Genomic DNA, 20,340 nt, shown 5'->3' with positions numbered 1-20,340 from the left:
GCCATGCCTAGTTACAGGATCCATGCTCCTAGTATTGTGTCTCCTGATAGGGTAGCCCACTCCTTTTTTCTTCCTTCAACTCCAATCAACATCGTAAGTGCTGCCCTTCCCCTTCTTGCTATGCTTGGGCATTCCTGCTAAGAGCTGGCCGCGGGCAGCAGCAGGAGCAACAGCAAAAGAATCAACAAAGTTAGTAGTATTCCGCCCGTCCTGCTATCCTGTTGCAGCCCCCCTGATAATGGTGAGCGCTCTAGGGCTTCGTTTTCTGAACCTCTCAATGTTACTATGTAAGACAACAATTTTATATCCTTCGCCCTTTTCAAATAACCCGTACAAATACACTTAACTAATACAGCACGGAGTACTGCTCCGTGCATGTACAGTACAGTGCAAGTACAGTGTGATTGCGGAGCGTGACTCAACCAGCATATGCACGTCGGCCACGCGCCACACTAGACTTCCCTTCAGGGGCTGGTGAAGAAACACCAAGCGGGACTGTGATACTGGTGCTGAGTATTTCCACTGCAATACCTATCAAAATTCCGTACAGTCGTGTCCCAGCTGCTTACGCCGCTCTTGAAGTTGGCTTGTCTATAAAGAGAATCGAAACCCTTGGCACCGTTTGACGCGCTGTTCTTCTCGAACGCGGCTTCGCCGGTGATGATGTCGTAATAAGTCATGATGACGGGCAGTGGATAGACAAAGGACTTGTCAAGAGACATGATGCCAGGAGCGTGGATACTATCTGCCTCATCTAAGAGTTTACAAAATTGTATACGTCCTGCAAGGTCAAGCATTTGTCCTGCAAGGGTAAGCATTTGCCCTACTCCGAGGCCGCGGAGAGGGGTCAGATTAGCGATTCTACAATAGACGGGACTTTCAAGAATAACCTCGTATATTGGTGTATTTCCTCTGGGTCGCGATGATGCGAGAGAACAGCTCGAGGAAATCACCTCACCAAGTGACATTTCCCCATATCCGATACAAAAAGTACTCCCTGCGATATGCTGTTAAAAATGCTCATTCGATATGGAGCCACACATCATAAGATGCTTTGTTTGATAGAGGATAAAACCAAAACCTGATAATAATATCTGCATTTTTTGGGGGGGCGGGGGATGAGAAACGAGGAGAAATGATAGTTTGCCGGCCAATTCATAGCAAGTGATCCAATGCGGAGCAACAGTCCTGCGAAGTCAAAGCACAGCAGTATAGAGAGGTGCTACTTGTTGTTGCAACCACGCAACTGCACATGGACCGTAGACAGTATATATGCGTACTCTGGAGATACCACGGCTTCATACTTGTAAAGGCAATGGTGATAAACTGGTGGCATGAATCCAGCTTGATCCAGCCGATGGACCAGATCAACAGAGCCTGGATGAATTGCTAGGTATCCGGAAATTTCGCACCAACTATGAGCTAAAATCTGTACATCACTACATTACATATCCTTGGTGCTCCGGCAAGGTATGAAATGCTCGAGTACGGAGGAAGGCTAGCTATCTGCCGCATGACTACCAGGCGTTATAGGTGTACGCTGAGCTGAGCGCAGTGACCCGCAGACATCAATCGTTACCTTGAGGGATATTTACAGATTGCGGTTGGTCGCCTCCTTGTTCATCATGTTTGACCCGTCACTAGCAGGGAGCAAGATCATCTGGTGGCACTTGCCGTTGAACAATAGCAATAATCCTATTCAATTCGAGCCACTATTGTTTCCTTTCCAACCTCAAAAGCGAAAGGTCACAACTGGCTTTCTGGCAATCCTCACAAGAAGATGACGGCTGAAATGGTAATGTTTTCGATGCCACCTTGACCGTCACCTGCCATTCACGCTCAAGATACGGATGTTTTGATTCTGCAGAATGACATATGTTGACCATGGCAATGAGGTTGAAGAATATGTCAAAAATTCGAACGCCACTCTCAACGTATATGAGAGTTGGTGTAATGTGCCCCTCCCTCACAATAATCTAAGGGGTACGGAGGATGATTCAAGTGTCGAGAATGAGATTAAACGTGTGCCCCCAAAGGCCGTGCACTATTGAAAAGGTGCTACAAAAGATGAACAACCTGGCCAGCAAAAACAGATGTCCGAAATAACCCACCTCCGACTGAGCGGTTTACTTGTGTCATCCTACGCCAAAGCATCGACCTACCGCACGGCCATTTCTGCACGAGGCTTTCTGAAAAAATTACAGTATCCTGTATTCCGTCCTCGGCAAATGGCTGGTTTATCTTTAAGTCTGCCCAGCCCCTCGCCCCCGTACGGTATTGTGCTGCATTCACTTCTCCCGTGACTAGAGCATTAAATCCGAGTCTATTCGCTTCGTCGAGGCCATTCTCGCTGGCAAAATGAAATGGACCTGCATTGCCGCAATTCTTTTTCTCTCATACAGAGTACGATCGAGAGATGTCGCAGGAAGCATAGAAAGCTAATCCGTCACTCTAGGGGCTCGCCGTTGTCACGCCTCGAAATGGCTCGAATGCCATGGTCGAAACGGTGGAACTGGAAGCGACACCAGAGCTGATGATTTCTAGCAGAGTGAAAAATGAAGCTTCCGATACTCGCTCTCGGTATCTGATAGACCACACGACGGGAGTCGAACGAAGAGAAAACCTCGATTCCAAGCCGGTTGTCCCCGTCTTAAAAACACCATTCGCCCACACGACGTTTGCGGGGACGGCGGACTACAACACGATCTGTGACAACTTCCCTAAAGCGCATTTTGGCGGTTACATCGGTGGCACGAACTGGTTACGATGGTCCTGGGGTGGCTACATACCCAAACTCGGGGCCGGGCCAGCCAAGTGCGAGAGAGTAAGCTGTTTGGACAGTGCAGGCATCTGGTGGTGCAACGATGTACGGTCACCAAAAGATGCCCATGAGATGTGATGGAGAATAAAGCTAAGACATATGATAGGAATCGAAAGAAAAGTCGCTATGGGACTATGACGAAATCGCCGACCTCTCTGACCGGGTCATATACAAGTGCAACCCGATGGATGGTAGCAAATTCAGCGGTCAAATATTTCACCCCAACAATTGGAATGTAGTTTTGCAATGGGGAGACTGCCCATGAGTTACCCACACACGCATGGGTTGCGTTTCGGTGTCGCAGGGTGAGCCAATATTACAATGAGGGGGGGTGGCATTGTCGTCAAAACGTATCATCCGTCCCCGTCGTATGTTTGGAACACACGATTTCTGCTTGATTAAGGTCAAGGAGATTAAATGGAGTCTGTTGAGAACTTCTGGCAAGGCAAATTTTGCAGGCACTGTACTTGTATGTGTGATTGATGGTCACGAACGTGAATAAAACCCTGCTCTATTGCTGTTTACGCCGTGTGACTGAGGAATCGCACCTACTAGCACTACCGATTACATGTACATGTACGGAGTTCTGCAATATTGCTGCTACTTGTATACATTCATACCAGAACAGAGTGCTTGTCGGTAGTTACAGTGTGCTGCACCACCTTGCCATTGCGCCGTGTTCTTTCGGACCAAGTTAGTATTACGACTCGGAGAGCACCACTACGGAACTAGGGCACATACCACAAAGTGTGGCAAGATGTGGGCACGTATAATGATACCATGCTCGCTACATGCAATATATGTTCGTCCGGTTTTTATCGGTTGCTGCAAATTCCATTCATGGAGTCATGTCAGCTCCTCTGGAAACCATTGAGTTTAACGTCCTTGGCCTTGGAGTGAGATCCAGCGGCATCAAGGCATGGCTGCCTCTAGCAGAGTCGCATTCTACAATTGTAGTCCGGCAACGCGATCCAAGTCAATTTTATCCTGATTTTCTGGGGCCAGGCTTTTGCTATCGATGTCCTCTTGGATCCCTTTTTCGTTCATATGCCATCGGCGTTTTGGGATCACCCGAAGGGTCGGCAGACTCTGCAACTGAAACCGGGACTTGCTTATAATTCGCGTGAGGGAGACCCCATTGAAGGCGCAGATTCGATAGACTTGTCTCTTTTTTTACTTGCTGCTGGGTTACGCCTTGAGAAGCCGTCAATCCAGTTCTTGCTGGGAGGTTGAAGGTCTCCAGCAATGAGGATAGCAATGGCCTGCAGCTGTTGCCCTCACGCGACCTAAGCAAGGACCCAATCGCAGAAGAACGTACTCCGCACATATAAGTACTATTCCTAGTCCTTGGAAAGCCATTGCTATGGCACTTTTGCGGCCTACGTAACCACTTAAGCATACTTACGTAAACGACAATGGAGCTTTGCGTCTGGAACTCCATACTGTCGGTGAGCTTGCAGCTGTGTTAGCCCCTTTTAGTTGTACTGTACATGTAGATTGCGTACTTATTTTTATTACTTACGATATAGGTACTAAATATTCCTTAGTAGGCCGTTGTGGGACGTAACGCAGGTATTTGTGCGGTACAACTATAAAGCGAAATGGGCTGGAATAATCTGAATGCTCTTATGGATGCTTGTACTCACTTCAAGTACGTGTATAGCTATCTGAGCTCATTCTTCGGTATATTTAGGGATCCTCGTTATTAAAGAAGCTTGAAATAGCATTTAGGACGTTAAACTGCACAATCAATTGTGGTTATGATGGTGCGTATGTATGTGAAATATAGGGAACCCACTTGGGAGGAGTTGATCACATTGACTCGCCCATTGAGCAATCAATTATTACTCGTGTCCCCCACTCCAGCAATCGTGTACAACTATAATTACCTACGGTATACTATAAGTACGATCATCCAGCCAGCAGAATAATCATACAACCTGACCTCCCAGTCACCTCACTCAGTTAGAAGCGATGAAGTAAACATCATAATCCGCTTCCTCCTCCTCCTGCTCCTCCTTCACCTTAGGCCGATCCGTCAGGCTGACAATATTTTATCGTTTTCCTCCTTCGTTGTTGTGTAAGCCATGCATCCTCCACTGTGGTGCTTCATTGCATCATCAACTGACCATTGACTTTCATCCAGTCACTTGCCATACCATGAGTCTCTTTCTAGGTACCCTTGTGCTCGCACTCATCTGCCTTGCCGACGCTCAGTCTTTTCGGGGAGAGCAGAGGGCCCGTAATCTAACTGTCATCCACTACCCTAGGAACGTGACCGTCTCGTTCAAGGAACCTCGCGGCGTCTGCAAAACAGCCTTTGATAGGCAGAAGCAATATACGGGATGGGTCAATGTTCCAAGCGAGCATCCCACTAATATATTCTTCTACTTTGTTCAAGCCCGCGAGAAGTCGGATAGTTTAACGATATGGTTGAACGGTGGGCCTGGGGCCAGCTCCATGTATGGCTTCTTTACCGGGGCCGGCCCTTGCGAGGTTGTCGAGGCAGGCCTTGACCGGTACGAGACCGTCGCCCGAGAATGGGGCTGGGACCGCGCATCCAATATGCTATTTATTGATCAGGTATCTGTCAATCCTTGACTCACTACTTCAACCAGCTTAATGAACTGACCCAATGCATTCGATGTAGCCCAGCCAGACCGGATTTTCCTACGACACGCCTACCGATGCTACTATATCTCTGATGAATGATACGATCACGATGCCCCCAATCTACAAGCCTGGACATATCCCACCCTGGGATTTAGTCAATGGAACGTTGAGCAGCGGCAACCGTACAAATGAAGTCAACACCACCGAAGCGGCGGCCCTAGCTGTTTGGCACGTTATGCAAGGCTTTCTTAAAACTCTGCCTAAATTCAAGCTTCCACTAAACTTATCGTCTCTTTCTGTTAGCCTTTTTGCCGAAAGCTATGGCGGCAAGTACGGGCCGATATTCGCAGAGATGTGGCAGGCGCAGAATCAAAAACTTAAAACTGGTGCTCTAGATCGAGACTCGGCAGTCGAGATACATCTATCATCGCTCGGCATCATCAGTGGCTGGGTTGACATTGCGACCGAAATACCTGGCTACATCCGCTTCCTTCATAATAACACATATGGTATCAAGGCAGCATCGAGTGAAGAAGCAGACTCAATGCTGCGCAACTTTACCGCCATTGGCGGTGATAGGGATTTGCTAGCCCAATGTGCCGCGATGGCTAGGCAATATGACCCAACAGGTACAGGCAATCAAGCGCAGGTAAATGATGCTTGTACTAAAGGAATGACAATATATGATCAAGCCATGGCAAAGTACGCTACAATAGGCAGAAGTTCCTCTGACCTAGCTGAGCAACGGGGCAATACATTTCCTCCGTATTACTTCGTTGATTACCTTAACCAAGCAGCTATTCTAGATGAGATTGGGTCGCCAATTAACTTTTCTACCCTAAACTTTGACGTTTACAATAGATTCTATGAAACAGGTGATTATGCCAGGGGTGGTAACATAGCCCGGCTCGCAAAACTACTCAACAGCGGAGTTCGAATAGGGCTGGTGCATGGCGATAGAGACTTTTCTTGCAACTGGTTCGGAGGTGAGGCTGTCTCACTAAGCATTGCCCAACAGGCAGAAGGCGATTATTCCATCAAGTTTCCAGCAGCAGGCTACGAACCAATCCGCGTAAACAAGACCTATATTGGTGGCGAGGTTCGCCAGTTTGGCAACCTCTCTTTCAGTCGCATATACCAGGCGGGCCATGCTATACCCTCATATCAACCCGAGACGGCGTTCCAGGTCTTCTCCCGCATTTTAACAGGAAAATCTGTCTCGACCGGTAAGGAAATCAATATGGATACCTTTGGCACAAAAGGCCCTTTACAATCGACAACACAACTCAAACTACCAGACCAAACGAGCCCGACATGCTTTGTCCGAGTAGCTTGGGCCACTTGCACAGACAAAATGATTCGTCTGGCCAAGGAAGGAGGCGGCGCGGTAATCAATGGTGTTCTGTATAACAGCACACAGGATTGGTCACCAGCTAGGGTGCCAGTATCAACACCAACTTCCCATTCAGCCGAGTCTGTCGGGAAAGGCCGCTGCAAAAAAAGTCGGCGTTCGGTCACGTCGCGCTTGTAATGCACAAATAGGCAATAGCAGGCCAATTTGAATAAGTATTGGAGTCGAAGAAAAGTCCGGTAGGCCCGCAGTGAGACATCAAGTGTTCGTTCGATTACAGTCATTCTCTTGCGTAGCATGCCAGGCCACTATTGCAGTAGTATACCTTTGATAGATAGTTTGTAGACGATCAAAGGGTGGGTTGTGTACTACTACAATTGCACAAGCTTCTTGTGGTAATGAACCGATCATATGCATTGGACTTTGTATTTACTGTTGCTGGTTATTATTCTAACCGGTTGGTGTTTGGAAATCTTTGGTTGCCTTTTTATCATTACAAGCCTCCCTGTCAAAGTGGAAAAAGTCTCAGCGGATTATGTTAACACTATCTTGATTGTTTATTACTTCCTCTTTAGCTGTGTGATCAATCAACTTCCCATTCATTGCATCATCGACCTGCCCGTATCACCCTGCTTCGACCAAGTCTGGGCCACTTTACTTAGCATGTAGCTCTTGCTCGGTACCCTGCTGCGCGCAATTTTGGCTCTGTGCAAGCTCAGTTTCCGCCGTCACCAGAGTGGGCTGCCCGTATTCTAACTGTTATACGCTCGCTGGGTGACGTAATTATCTTGTATAAGAAACCCGTTGGAGACTGCAAAACTACCTTGAATGGCAGAAGCAGTATATAGGATGGGTAGTAGTGCTACAACAGAAATTTCGGTTCAGAACCACGAATTTTTCTGTGTGTAAGTTAGGCATATCAATGTAAGATAATACATATATCTGCAACTCGCAATACAGAATTAGAGCGTAGAGACATCGGAGGGTAGATCTGCAGTAGCTATGCCGAATTAAACTTTTACCGATGTGAGCTGACTTCGCTGCATATTGTCTCATGAATGACACGACACGATGATCTTGATGCCTTTCGGCGGCTGGTGATCTGTGGTACCTGCGTGGTAACGGCATGCTCCATTTGATTTGGTCAGACATAAGTAATTGCGGATCACTGATGAACATATATACCGCAATGGAGGTAATTATAACCCTTAAGGAGTGTTTCCCAGGGCTATCGTCTGACATCATCATCGGGGAGCGTGAAAAGGATGGCTTTCGATAGGGCCGGCATGGCATGGATATGACGTAAGAGGTTGCGGCGAATCGTTGCCATAATTGTACAAGTTTACATTTATGCACTATAACTATATTAACATACTCTTGCGCTGACTGCAGCAATAGTGCTCGTCTGGTGGCGTCCATGGGGCTGCTCCCTTTGGGTTGATCCCCGAGGTTACTTTCCAAGGTCGGTAGTGAGTCATCCATTCTCCCTCATCAAGCTCTCATTCATCCTCTTTTGGCCGCACAAAAGGCATCAATCAAACGAAGATATGTGTCTTGACGAAAAGGAAAGCAAACGGCCACAACAAGGCGCCGTCGGCTTGGCCGGACCAGCCTCCGGAAGCGGGGCCGAAAGGGGTACGAGTTCCGGAGACACTCGGCAGCAAGCCAGCGCCGTCCCCGCCGAACCTGCTCCGGCGTATGAGGAAGTGCCAACCGCGGAAGCAGTCCCGACTATCTCCGACCCCTTCTGTTTCCCTTCCAGTGATCATCTCCCTCCCTACGAAGAGTCGGGGCCGGGCGGGCCTGTTATTGCCATTCCGCAGTGTATTCCTGAGCCGGCGGCCCCCTTCGTCAACGCCTACCCGCCCGTCTTGCTCGGTCGCGGCATCACTGACGCTAGCTGGCGCTCGTTTGTCGAGACCGTATCGGCCTTTCTCGCCGCGAGCGTCTCGGATCGAGCCATCAGCTACGCCGGCGACGTGGCCAAGCACCTCGGTGAGCCCCCCAAGAGCTTCGGCAAGGGCATCGCCGAGCGGGCAAAGTCGGTTGGCAAGGGCATCACGGGCAATGCTAAGCGAGGCAACGTCATCGGTGCTGCCGGAGGCATCCTCGGTGGTCTTGTTTACCTCCCCATCGCCGTTGGAGTTGGTGCCATCAGCACAGTGGCGCGTCTTCCCGGCGCAGCCGTGGGTGCTGTCGCCAAGAAGCCGCAGACACCGTTAGAGCGAGCGTCGGCCTATGCTACCGTCGCCAACCGGAAGTGGCTTCGTGCCAGGGGTTTGCAGGCCTCTCTCGTCGACACCGAAGGCCTCTCTCGCCTTGTCGACATCCCCTCTAAGAATGTCTTGGAGCTAGCCACGAGCTCCAAGAAGGAGACTGCATCGGCCCAGCTCGCCGCGCTCGAGGGATACGTTGCGTCGCTTCAGGTCTCGGAATTGGAAACCCTGCGGCTTGCGCCCTCGTCTCTGTGGTTAGTCTTGGTTCCGGTAGAGCAAGAGTGAAAACTCGACTGCTACGATATAGACTTCTACCTGCACACACGCGCGTATGTACGCATGATGTGTTTTGTCTACAACCAAGTACGTAAATGAGCCATGAAGGTATTGGCGGCGACCGGAGGTCAAGTGTATAGGGGTTGTTCCATGGAAGCCGGTGCATACCATGTACACTGCTGAAGTCATCACACTACACGCGATGCACCTAGCTGTATTTTCTCTACCCTTCCCGCTGTTGTCGACCAACAGAGTCCCGAAGGTCGTATCGCACCTCCCAACCCTGGGTTCGCCATATAATGGCCTTGTCGCTGCCATCACTCTCCACGCTCTTGTTCTCGTCGCTGCCAGGCTCGATTCCCGTACTAGATTCGACCCTCTTAGCCGGTTCCTGCTGCTTCCGCGTCTCCTGAGGCCTCTTGCCTCGTTTCATCTTCCCGCTGTGAGCGCTGTCGAAGGACTGCAGGATGTATCCGCTATTCGCATGGCTTCCCGTTCCCAAGTCCGAGCCTATCGTAGCGCCGAGACCGCTGTCAAAGGCTTGAAGGAACTGGCGAAAGCAAGGAAAGGTGGCCGCCATGATGGAAAAGTGCATCACCACCTGCGTCGCGATGGCCGGATTGGTAAAGTCAAACGTGACGTCGTCCGACACCGTCACTTCACGCACGAACAAGAGTCGAAAGGAGACGGGGATGATGACGAGGAGCTGGGCGGAAAAGGCGGCAACGACTAGTATCTTGGTCTTCAGCGCCATCGAGAGGTTCCATACCAGCATGACGGCCATGCCAGAGATGAGGGCTTCTATGAGCAAGCTGAAGGATTCGACGATGGCTACGCGGACAAACTGCCCTCCCAGTGCCGTTAGTTTCCCCATTCTCACAATCCAATGTTCATCCACGGCGGAGGCGGTACGGATGTCTTACGAGGTCCCCACAGAGCCTGTGGTCTTCTGAATTCCAAGGCTGGGGAAGACTGCATTGAAATCCCAAGACGAAGATCGATATGACGGCCCATAATGTCGTCAAGCCGCTGGCGAGATGGCTGGCGAGCAGGTGATGCTTTTGTCTCGTGAGGCGGGCGATGAGAAGAAACATGGAGCACTTTGAACTGCAAATCGCCAAGATATACACGAGGTTCGCCGCATAGTTGAACTTTTGGCGCCATCAATCGTCAGTACGGTTCTTTCCCCACGGGACAGGTCGAGCCAGCTACTTGCCTTCATTGCCAAATCCAGATCCTCATGCGTCAACAAGTCTTGTCCCTTGCCCATGCCATGATGTACGGCGATGAGCGTCAACGATGTTTGGACAATTCCGACCAACTATAAAAAGAATTAGAAAAATCATCATGCCCTCCCTGAGCGACAATTTCGATGCCTCTCGCCGTAAGCTCGGGCGCCTACCGTGGCAAACGAGGTCGCAGCGTCGTCCAACCCGAAGGGGCCATTGACCCCGAATCTGATGTAGAGTCTCATGGCTAGGACCAACACTGTCCAGATCAAGCCGATGAGACCGGCAATGACGATAAATGCGCCATGGTCGCTCGGGGTGACGACGAGGTGGTCGGTCACGGCAGAGGACATGGCGCCGGCGTTGCGTCCCGTCAACGGACAGGAACGGTACTCGGTCAAACCAGTCTCCTGATTTTAGCAAGTAGATGAGAGAACTTGAGGGTTGATTTGGTAGATATGACTCTTCAAGGAAACAGAAAAAAATCAACACAGTAAGGGGGGTTGAGTCATGCACGAGCAAATGGCCTTTGAAGGATACACCCATGCTCGGCATCGGTCAGAAAAGTTAAATACCGGCACTCTCCAATGGCAACCCTGGCTCCTGGATCTGCGCATAATCTTGCGGATCACAGAGCTGTTTGACCCATTTGTTTATATAGCATAGAATGCACTTGTGGCGTTACATTCAGGCCATCCCGCCGGAGCCAAGAACTGCATCAAACCAGCGTACGGGGCTACGTGTTTCAATAAGTTGCATTGTTGCATTGTGAAGAGTCCAAAGGATTCTCGACGAGTGACCACAAAAATAAGTGCTGAAGGAGCTGCTGTCCACCCGTGTAACTCGAACGACGCAACACACTCGCATTCCTCGTTTCTCCGCGTAACAATGGCGCTTCCGAGGGACCACGAGGCGATGGAGTTGAGAGGCATGGGAACCTCCAGCGTGAAAGCAGCACCAGAAGTGACAGTGGAAGTCGAATCCAGAGATAAAAACCTGAGCGATGAGTATCCTGACGATGAATACGCCACGAACGATCAGAGAGACATGCAACGCATGGGGAAACGGCAGGAGTTTCGGGTGGGCACGACACTCGGTAGATTCGATGCCTGCCCTATTGCTGACGAACGAGATGAAATAGCGCAACTTTCGGATGATTTCTACCATCGGCTTCACCATCTGCGTGACGGGCACTTGGGTCATCTTGCTCACGTTCGTCAGACCGCTTCTCCTCATCCTCGCCGTTGTGTCGGGAGGGAGTGCTCACATTGCATCTACAATGCAGTTCAAATACCCAAGGACTAATAGCTGGTGGTCTTTCTGGCCTATTCTGGTCTCTATGCTGGTCGCATGCTGGACAGTTCTTCATTATGCTGTGTCTCGCAGAGATGGCATCCATGGCACCCACCGCTGGGGGCCAGTACCATTGGGTTTCCGAATTTGCGCCCCGAGAATACCAAAAGATCTTGAGCTACCTGTCGGGTACGGTTATTATTCTCCATCCCAATAGTGCTTTCAGGTGGTGTTCTAACCTCGGTCAGGATGGTTATCGACCGTGTCCTGGCAGAGCATTGTTGCCCTGGACGCATTCCTCATCGGTTCCATCATCCAGGGCCTCATCACGCTGAATAACACGGCCTACTCGCCCGAAAGATGGCAAGGGACACTTTTCGTCTTTGTTTCCGTCGTCGGAGTCGCCTTGTTCAACGTGTTTGCCGCAAAGCATCTACCTCTAGCCGAGGGTGCGTTCGTGACGCTCTACATCCTTGCCTTCTTCCCGGTCATCATCACGCTTCTGGTTCTTGCCCCAAAGCAGTCGGCAAGTACAGTTTTTACACAATTTACAGACAACGGTGCTGGTTGGCCATCAATTTCCCTCACAGTCATGGTGGGCCAAGTGTCATCCATGTTTGTGGTCCTGGGTAGGTGGCTACGTCTGTTGACCTTTTGATGCTTCAAAATTGCGCGTTGCCTCTCCGTTAACTAGTATCACAGGCTCTGACTCGGTAGCACACATGGCTGAAGAGATTAGAGATGCTAGTATTGTTGTGCCCAAGAGCATGGTTTGGTCATTTCTCCTAAACATGCCCTTTACCTTTGGTCTCCTGCTCACCTTTCTGTTTTGCATCGGTAACGTGGAGGAGGCTTTGGCCACTCCAACAGGCTTCCCTTTCATATACGTATTCCAGAATGCCACTGGCTCGGTCGGAGGGGCCACAGGACTGACGATTGTGGTGCTGGTACTCCTCATCATGGTTACCATCAGCTCCCTGGCTTCCACCTCGCGGCAAACTTTTGCATTTGCTCGAGACAACGGGCTTCCCTTTTCGGAATGGCTTGGGAGGGTATGTTGGCATATTTCACGCATGCATACGAACGAACATATTGCGAGGCTCTGACTGTTGCATCTTGATCAGGTTCACCCAACGTGGCACGTGCCGGTCAACTCGGTCCAGTTTACCTGCTTCTTCTCCATGGCCCTCGCACTTATCAACATCGGCTCGACCGTGGCCTTTAACGCCATGCTCTCGTTGTCTACCGTTGCTCTCATGGCAACCTACGTCATTTCCATCGGCTGCGTCACGCTCAAACGAATCCGGAAAGAGGAGCTTCCCCGTTCCCGTTGGAGCCTTGGGCGGTACGGACTCGTGATCAATATCATTGCCCTTGTTTACGCCTGCTGGTCTTTTTTCTGGAGTTTCTGGCCCAACAGCTACGATATCACGGCACAAAACTTCAACTGGGCTTGCGTTTTGTTCGTCAGCATGATGGCCTTGTCGTGTGTGGTGTACTTTGTACAGGCAAGGCACACCTACGACGGTCCTGTCGTGAAAGTAGAGGGGCAGAAGGCAAAATAGTCGGCGGTTCGCGTTTTTGCTCATCACGTTGCCGTTGCGATATTCAGCCTTTCATGGTATATCTCTCGGTTGGAAAAGGTCTTGTGGCCATTGGCCGTGATGACTTGTTCGGATGACGGTGGGATCTTGGCAGCTGCATGCTGGGACAGGGGTTGGGGTCTATAAAAGGAACAAGGAGTATGTCTGCTCAGGACGTGTTTACAGCTGCGTCCTTTGCCGGTCAGACCATAATATATCTAGAGCGCCCTGCCGTGGCGCATAAACTGAGAAAAAAAGGTACTCCGTACGGAGTGCATTATTAACTAATACCAATTGTACAATGTCAATCAGGATTCATTATTCTGAATGATACATTTAAAAACTCCTCCACAGGCGGCCTTTCTGGAGGGGATCAAAGTCGAGTCACGGGAGCCGTCATTGATGCTCTCGGGGCTTCAATATTCAAAAAAATACCACATGTACCCGAGAATCGACCGTGTACATGCATTCCAACGGCATTCCACGTATGTATTGCGGGCGATGGGTCATCAAGTCAGTCGTGATATGGACTTGCCGTTGGTGCAACGGTGCTTCATGGGGTGCCATGAAACCAGGCAATAAAAATTTGGAAGCTTAATTGATGGCCCTACATATTAACAGTGTCCATTTACACTTGCCTGTCCGAGCTCGGTTTATTGGACCCTCGCTAGAAGGTTTGAGTTGGGCAAGCATCGGAAGCCTATCGAGCAACCGCTGGGTCCCGATCGGAACGCTGGCCTCTCGATCCAGCATGGATGTGTACCAATCGAAACATCTGCCCCCAATGCACAGTTATTACCGGAGAATCCCTGTTGCTTTGGAGATTATCGAGCCTTTGCGTATAGTTAAGGCGTGAGAGGAAAAGCCATGCTGCGTTCAGCTGATACAATTCCTTGGCGGAGCAGGAACGCGATACTAACCCGGTACGATGCAATTTATGGCCGTCGTGATATTGTGCAAGACCGACCACACCTACCGCCACGATCTAGAGCCGTTCTTTTATGTCCCGTTTTGGATGTATGAACGCCAGTAGTGGCGCAATGGATTTTAGCCTTGATCGAAGTTGGGAGATTGGAACCTTGGAAGAAATTGCCTACAATAAAGAACGCGGCGGTATGGTTGTCAATGGGCTTCAAGCGATCATGAAGGAGTTTCCCAAGTCGTTGGACATTTTCAAGCCGCCCGTCTGAGGGTTAGCATGACTTTATATAGGGACTTCAATACTAACTTTCGGAACCCACGCCGGAGAACCGAATCAACTCTACATCCCCATCATAGCAGCTTACGAGGAGGATATCGGTAACTTGGAGCTCTGGGGACCGCTTGGAAGGGGCCAATCGTGTACTGAAGGCGTGAAGTGTGGACGTGAAAATGCCAATGAACTATTACTAGATGCCAATTTACGGACATGATAGACGCGTAAGTAATGAGTATTCCTATTTACAACGAGCCGCTTCTCTGGGAAGTAGTCTTATCCATCCAGAAGGAATGGGCAATGCTGAATTCACAGTATCTGTTGGTACTAATCCGAATATAGATGGAAACCTCCGACTGGAATGCAAGGAGCACGACTCCGTATATATTCCAAAATGAATGTTAGCCTCGTGAGCGACTCAAGACACTGGGCATTAGGCAAGACCCGTATCAAGGAAATCCAATTTAATTATAATCGTCGAGGCAAGGACATCTGAAGCGCGTTGAGCGAGACAGCAATGAGCAGCAAAGCCTAGCACTCTTCCGCCTCCACGGTTGACGTGGAGCAGCGCATCATGGTCCAACTGAATTGTAGTACTCCGCGCTTTTTGCCCATCTTATCGAATTAACGACCGGCAAGGGGCCTTTATAATACATTGATGCCGATTGCGAACACACGAGCCAATAGGGGGCGCCTTTTGCGCGACTTAGTCACCCAACAGCAGCGTGTCACGAAACCCCCGCCGTCATCATCACTCATCCTCGATGTTCTTTCTCGTCATACACACTCCTGCGGGTGGAACAATGCGACTCTTGGACATGCTTCCCATCACTCATTGCCTTTTCCAGCTCCTCCTTGCCAGGCTGTGACCCCGACCAGCTGGTGCCTCATCATTCATCTCGTGGTCATTCATCTCTCGCCTGTCCACCGTCTCACGTCAGGGGGGGTCCTTTGCGACACACAGGAGCAGCTAGATCCGGCCGAGGTCAGCATTGGATGTTGCCTCAGGTCGGTGGAATCTCGAGCACTGACAAAAAATTGACGACTACAGACCTCTGCGCTGCAATCGTCGTTGCGGTGCCTACCGTCGGATAGCAAGATCATGTCCCCCTCTGCTCATGTTCAAGACCGGCCACGAGCTACGCCAGCCCGACGATACCTGTCACGGATTCGATATGTTCCGATCCCCGGCGAATGGGAACGGGAGCTTCACCCGGGCTGGCCCGAGTCGACTTTCAGAGCACCCGATCTCGTTCCCGAGGGACACATCTACTACGTTAGAAAGGGGGACTACGTTCGTCGCGGCGCAACGGCACTGGTGGAGCGGCTGCCTTCCGGTCACATTGCCAAAACCCCCCTCCCGAACCCGTACGACGCTGAGAAGGAGCAGAGGGTTCGGCGGAACATGGAGCACGAATATGACGTCTATCGCTTCATCGGCTCATGCCCCTTCATCCCCAAGCTAATCGACTGGGATGACGAGTCCAAGTCGTTGGTGCTCGAGGACTACGCCAACGGAGACCTCGAGACGTACCTTCGAAAGCATGGCAACGCAAGTGTCGACACGCGCCGAAAGTGGGCGGTGCAGGCGGCTCAAGCACTCGAGAGCCTCCATGTCATGGGAGTCATCCACCAGGACGTCACGCCTCGAAATTTTCTCCTCGACGACAACTTGGACCTTCGAATCTGCGACTTCGCCGGGAGCTCGTTTCCGGGACACACTGCTTCAACCGGTGCCCCGGGATCGAGATATCAAATGCGCCTGTGGAACCGAGGGTATACTCCTACCCGAGCAGATGATATATTCAGCCTTGGTTCCGTCTTGTACTTTATCATGTGTGGCGAGGAGCCCTGCAGCGATCTGGATGAGGACGAGGTGGCGCGTCGTTTCGAGAACTCGGACTTTCCGGAATCTGATCAGTTGGGCTGCGGCACTGTCATTCAAGATTGCTGGCTTGGACGATTCGCTGCCGCAGAAGAAGCCGTGCAAGCGTTGGTTCACGCCAGGGAGATCAATGGTAGCTAGCTAGCTACGTACAACCCTTTGTTGCGCGAACACGGCTGTTGCGATATGGTTCGTGGCCGTCCCGCAATGACTGGCAAACGCCCAGTCTTTGCGACCGATTACTTCCACGCAGGGGGCCAGGGGCAAGGAGTGCGTGCCGATAGTCGCTGCGGAACACTTTTTCGGTCGCTCGAAACCGGTCGATTAGTGTGCTGTAGCTCAGCTTCATGACGATCACAAATATCGTACTGGAGAACCATGACCAGCTGAGCCTGAAGTCATTGATGCCCATGTCCCAGGACGCTTCTCTTTGCCGTCAGGTATTGTGCCTAGGCCCTTGAGATGCTGGGAGGTAAATGACGCCTTGCTCGATATGAAGCGGAAACGATGGGTGCTTTCGTGAGGCTCAGGCTGCATTACCATGGATGAACCATGAATTAGCGGCTGCCTGCCAACAAAGTAATGCGCATGGCCGTTCTCACCCGGTATTTCGGGGTGCCTCGGAGTCGGAGGCCGCCGGCCGGGCCGGAGTCGGAGGCAGAGATCCGGGCCGGAGGCGCGGGGATAGCGACACGGCCGGGGCTTCGCAATATGACCTCCACGAGCGGCTACCCATCCTCCGCAAACGGCACTCTTTCCGCCTCGGATGAATGCGCATTTTCGGTGAAGCTGCATTATCCATGTATTGCTGGTAACGGAAAACTCCCATCTCCCAGTAGCGACGTGGGACACTCATGCTGACATGTACTTGAACCTTTGCAGAGTTTGCCGTGGTGATTCTTGTGGCAACAAGCTTCGTCGACTCCTCTGCGAATAGTTGTTGCATTTGACTCTAGTTTTCTATTGCATGTACGTGCTTGCATCGAAATAAGACGGAACCCGTCTTGCATCAGCATCCAGGTCATGGCACGTCGCACTTGCGAGTGTCTGGAAATCAGGGTTCTCCCGAGGGACAACGGCTCCAAAAATAATGTCATGGGCGAATATTGTCTTGTGAATTTCTCGTCAGATCATGTCCGTCACATCGTCCAGGTAGCCACGGGCGAAACGAGCACGACAGCTACCACCTCCACCACTCGGCTGAAGCGTCCCGAACCGTGTTGGTGATGCAGTGGATGTCCCCTCCGCCGGAATGGAGGAGCCAGTCGTCGACGAAATCGACGTCGAAGCCTGCCTTCTTATACGCGTTCCGAACCGCTCTCTCGAAGATGTCGACATCGTGCACGATCGGTCCCCAGGGCTTGGGTGCGACGTATCGAGAGTTGCCGAGAACGAGGCCGTTGATGGCGTTGGGGACCATTGTGATTACCTGAAGCTTGTCGACGCTGTACGCGTCCTCCGTACTCCTCTTGTCCGTTGCGTGCGTCTTGCGGGCATCAAACTGGCTCAGCTCACGTCGCTTCCTCGGGCCCCGATCAAACCCCCCCCACTTGTACAAGGCCGGAACGCGAAAGATTTCTTGGTCGGTAATGCCAGTCTCCTTCTGAAGAAGGTCTATTGTCGAGGCAATGCTCTTGGCAGCCCTATCGTTGGCATCCTCGTATATGCTTTGCAAGATGGTCTCGACGGTTGGGTTCGGCATCTTCGCGTGGGTAAAGAAGGCATGCGAGCCCAGACCGGCGGCTCTGGCTTCCCTGACGAGCTCCATGCCGGCATCGGGGTCGTTGATCATGATGCTCCAGCCGCGCGTCGTGTTCGCAGGAAGGAACTGGAGGAACTCGTCGAGATGCTGGACCTGGAGCCACAGCGAGTCGAGCACCAGGGGTTCCTGCGCTTCCTGCGCTCGGAATAGGTCGAGAACGACGGGCATCTTTTTCCCCACGACGCCACCGGCGACGACGCGACCCACGGGATACTCTTTTCCGTTTACCGGATGAACGTGAGGCGGGATGGTCTCGAGATTGCCGAAATCATCCAGATTCAGCCAAGCATTGACGGGGGAGTATTGGACGGCACCGATTCCCGTGTCGCGGAGCTCCTGGAATACGAGACGATGAGAGCCTAACTGGCGGCCGGCGTTGGAGGTCGAAACCATGACGTGCATCACGACGGACCCCTTTGGCCCCGGCATGCTCATGTAGGTAGGTTCAAAGTAGTCTTGCGTCCAGACGTCGTTGGTGTTAATCCGGTGGACGGGCACTCGTGCCTCGCGGGCTATTCTCTCGACTTTGTCTATCGTCGCCCGCGCTTCGTCGAATTCCCGTCCGATTCCCGTAAGCTTGCTCGTAAACACCTTTTCCGGTTTTTGGACGTGATGATGGGTGAGCAGCGGGGCAACGCGCAGCGCCACCGTGTCGGTCGAGGTTTGGGTGAGGTTGGTGACGGAAAACTCGACGGTGGCCCGGCCATCCCAGCCAGGCCTTCGCGTGTCTCTCGCGTCGATTCCGAGCTCCAGCCGTCGGGACAGGTCGTCGGCCGTCAGAAAGGTGTCGTTCTTAAGCATCTGCCAGTCGCCTCCACTTTGGCGAAAGAGGCGGACGAGATTCCGGGAATGCTCCTCGACGATGGAGATGAAGCCAAAGGCACCAGGGTCGAGATTTTCCAACGGCACGGTACGTATGGGGGCCAGGAACTCGGGGGCCCGTTGCGTGTCGTCGGCGGCATCGTGGCAAGCCATGAGGATTTCGTCCGACACTTGACTCGCATCACCCTGCAGCTCCTCGCCGCATCGGCGGTTCGTATCACCGATGTTGGCGAGGAAAAGCGCGCCACGGGATTCGGTCCAGCGGTGCTTGCCTGGCACGTCGGTCAAGCCCTCCATGTCGACGTGGCCATCGCGATTCGTGTCGGTGCGAATGTCGGCGACGAGCGCAGAAGCCGCTCGCGTCAGAGCTGCCCGTGATGCGTTAGACGCCGCCGCAGCAGTCCATTCCATTGCTCGGGTCGAGGAACTTACCCAGGGCGGCACCAACGGCCGCGAGCCTCATGACGGCCTGACGATGCACCGGTAGGAGCAGGCGCCGCGGAGGTCAAGGATGGGGGGGTAGCTGGAGCGACGAGAACGATGGATTTGACTGGGAGTGCAGCCCATGTATGTATGAAACAGATATACACGGGATTGCAGCATTTCAGCACAAGCCTTGCCGCGAGGAACGAAAGCTGTCCTTTTCGTTCATGGAGTTGTTGAATTTTCCTCGCCGGGTGCCTCCTGCCTACTACGTACCGCCTACTACGTACCACCAACACCTACGCAAGTGCACTTGTTCCGTTCCGCTCTGGCGATCCTTGATGCCTTTGGTTCACGTCGACGCCAGGCTGGCAGCCTTGCAATAAATGCAAGATGTAGGTTGTATTGCATTACGGATTGCATTGCATTACCTTGATCGACTCGAGATCCTATTGGGTCGCATGACAAGCTAAGTTGATGTCGGACGCATTTCCAAGACGCAGATGATGTCAAAATAGCCCCTGCGACTTTTTATGACACGAGCATTATACGCTTGGGTAATTGCCTCGGTACCGTCTCCATTACTGCTACAAGTACAGTACTATACATGTACTCCGTACGGTACTTTTAATAAATCATTACGACGCTGCTGTATCCAAAGTTGGTCGGCAGTTGCGAGATGTGGGTGCAATATGGCGGACAAGTCCGGAGGTGCGATCCTTTGATCCTTGAGCTCGGTTCGATTGATGAGAGGGATATAATAGAGGTGCTTATAGTATGATGAGGACCCAAGTAAGTAAGCACAGCACATGTAAGGATGGAGGGCTGGAGTACTCCGTACACCTACGGTGATTATTACTTGCATGTATAA

The 20,340-nt window shown here is 51.7% G+C and overlaps 7 protein-coding genes across 7 annotated transcripts; 5 read left to right on the top strand and 2 right to left on the bottom strand.

Annotated features, from left to right (window-relative positions):
* Window positions 1-2,358: 2,358 nt before the first annotated feature.
* DCS_05785 (uncharacterized protein) lies at window positions 2,359-3,086 on the top strand (the record flags this gene model as incomplete). Its single annotated transcript, XM_040803086.1, has 3 exons — window positions 2,359-2,403; window positions 2,456-2,824; window positions 2,928-3,086. The coding sequence occupies 3 exons, from the start codon at window positions 2,359-2,361 to the stop codon at window positions 3,084-3,086; spliced, it is 573 nt and encodes a 190-aa protein (XP_040658119.1).
* Window positions 3,087-4,981: 1,895 nt separating this feature from the next.
* On the top strand, window positions 4,982-6,965 carry DCS_05784 (uncharacterized protein; the record flags this gene model as incomplete). Its single annotated transcript, XM_040803085.1, has 2 exons — window positions 4,982-5,404; window positions 5,472-6,965. 2 exons carry the CDS (start codon window positions 4,982-4,984, stop codon window positions 6,963-6,965), a joined length of 1,917 nt encoding a protein of 638 aa, XP_040658118.1.
* A 1,367-nt stretch (window positions 6,966-8,332) lies between these two features.
* Window positions 8,333-9,286, top strand: DCS_05783 (uncharacterized protein; the record flags this gene model as incomplete). Its single annotated transcript, XM_040803084.1, has 1 exon — window positions 8,333-9,286. One exon carries the CDS (start codon window positions 8,333-8,335, stop codon window positions 9,284-9,286), a length of 954 nt encoding a protein of 317 aa, XP_040658117.1.
* Window positions 9,287-9,500: 214 nt separating this feature from the next.
* Window positions 9,501-10,859, bottom strand: DCS_05782 (uncharacterized protein; the record flags this gene model as incomplete). Its single annotated transcript, XM_040803083.1, has 3 exons — window positions 9,501-10,121; window positions 10,455-10,598; window positions 10,680-10,859. 3 exons carry the CDS (start codon window positions 10,857-10,859, stop codon window positions 9,501-9,503), a joined length of 945 nt encoding a protein of 314 aa, XP_040658116.1.
* A 535-nt stretch (window positions 10,860-11,394) lies between these two features.
* On the top strand, window positions 11,395-13,364 carry DCS_05781 (amino acid transporter; the record flags this gene model as incomplete). The annotated part of the gene is made up of 5 exons (XM_040803082.1): window positions 11,395-11,718; window positions 11,868-11,988; window positions 12,048-12,428; window positions 12,502-12,851; window positions 12,924-13,364. 5 exons carry the CDS (start codon window positions 11,395-11,397, stop codon window positions 13,362-13,364), a joined length of 1,617 nt encoding a protein of 538 aa, XP_040658115.1.
* Window positions 13,365-15,679: 2,315 nt separating this feature from the next.
* On the top strand, window positions 15,680-16,603 carry DCS_05780 (uncharacterized protein; the record flags this gene model as incomplete). Its single annotated transcript, XM_040803081.1, has 1 exon — window positions 15,680-16,603. One exon carries the CDS (start codon window positions 15,680-15,682, stop codon window positions 16,601-16,603), a length of 924 nt encoding a protein of 307 aa, XP_040658114.1.
* A 1,039-nt stretch (window positions 16,604-17,642) lies between these two features.
* On the bottom strand, window positions 17,643-19,457 carry DCS_05779 (uncharacterized protein; the record flags this gene model as incomplete). The annotated part of the gene is made up of 1 exon (XM_040803080.1): window positions 17,643-19,457. The coding sequence occupies one exon, from the start codon at window positions 19,455-19,457 to the stop codon at window positions 17,643-17,645; it is 1,815 nt and encodes a 604-aa protein (XP_040658113.1).
* Window positions 19,458-20,340: the final 883 nt, after the last annotated feature.

Source organism: Drechmeria coniospora, chromosome 02 (genome assembly GCF_001625195.1).
Source record: "Drechmeria coniospora strain ARSEF 6962 chromosome 02, whole genome shotgun sequence".
Classification (NCBI taxonomy): domain Eukaryota; kingdom Fungi; phylum Ascomycota; class Sordariomycetes; order Hypocreales; family Ophiocordycipitaceae; genus Drechmeria; species Drechmeria coniospora.
The sequence above is the reverse complement of the archived record's forward strand: the minus strand, read 5'-3'. Positions and strand labels throughout refer to the sequence as shown.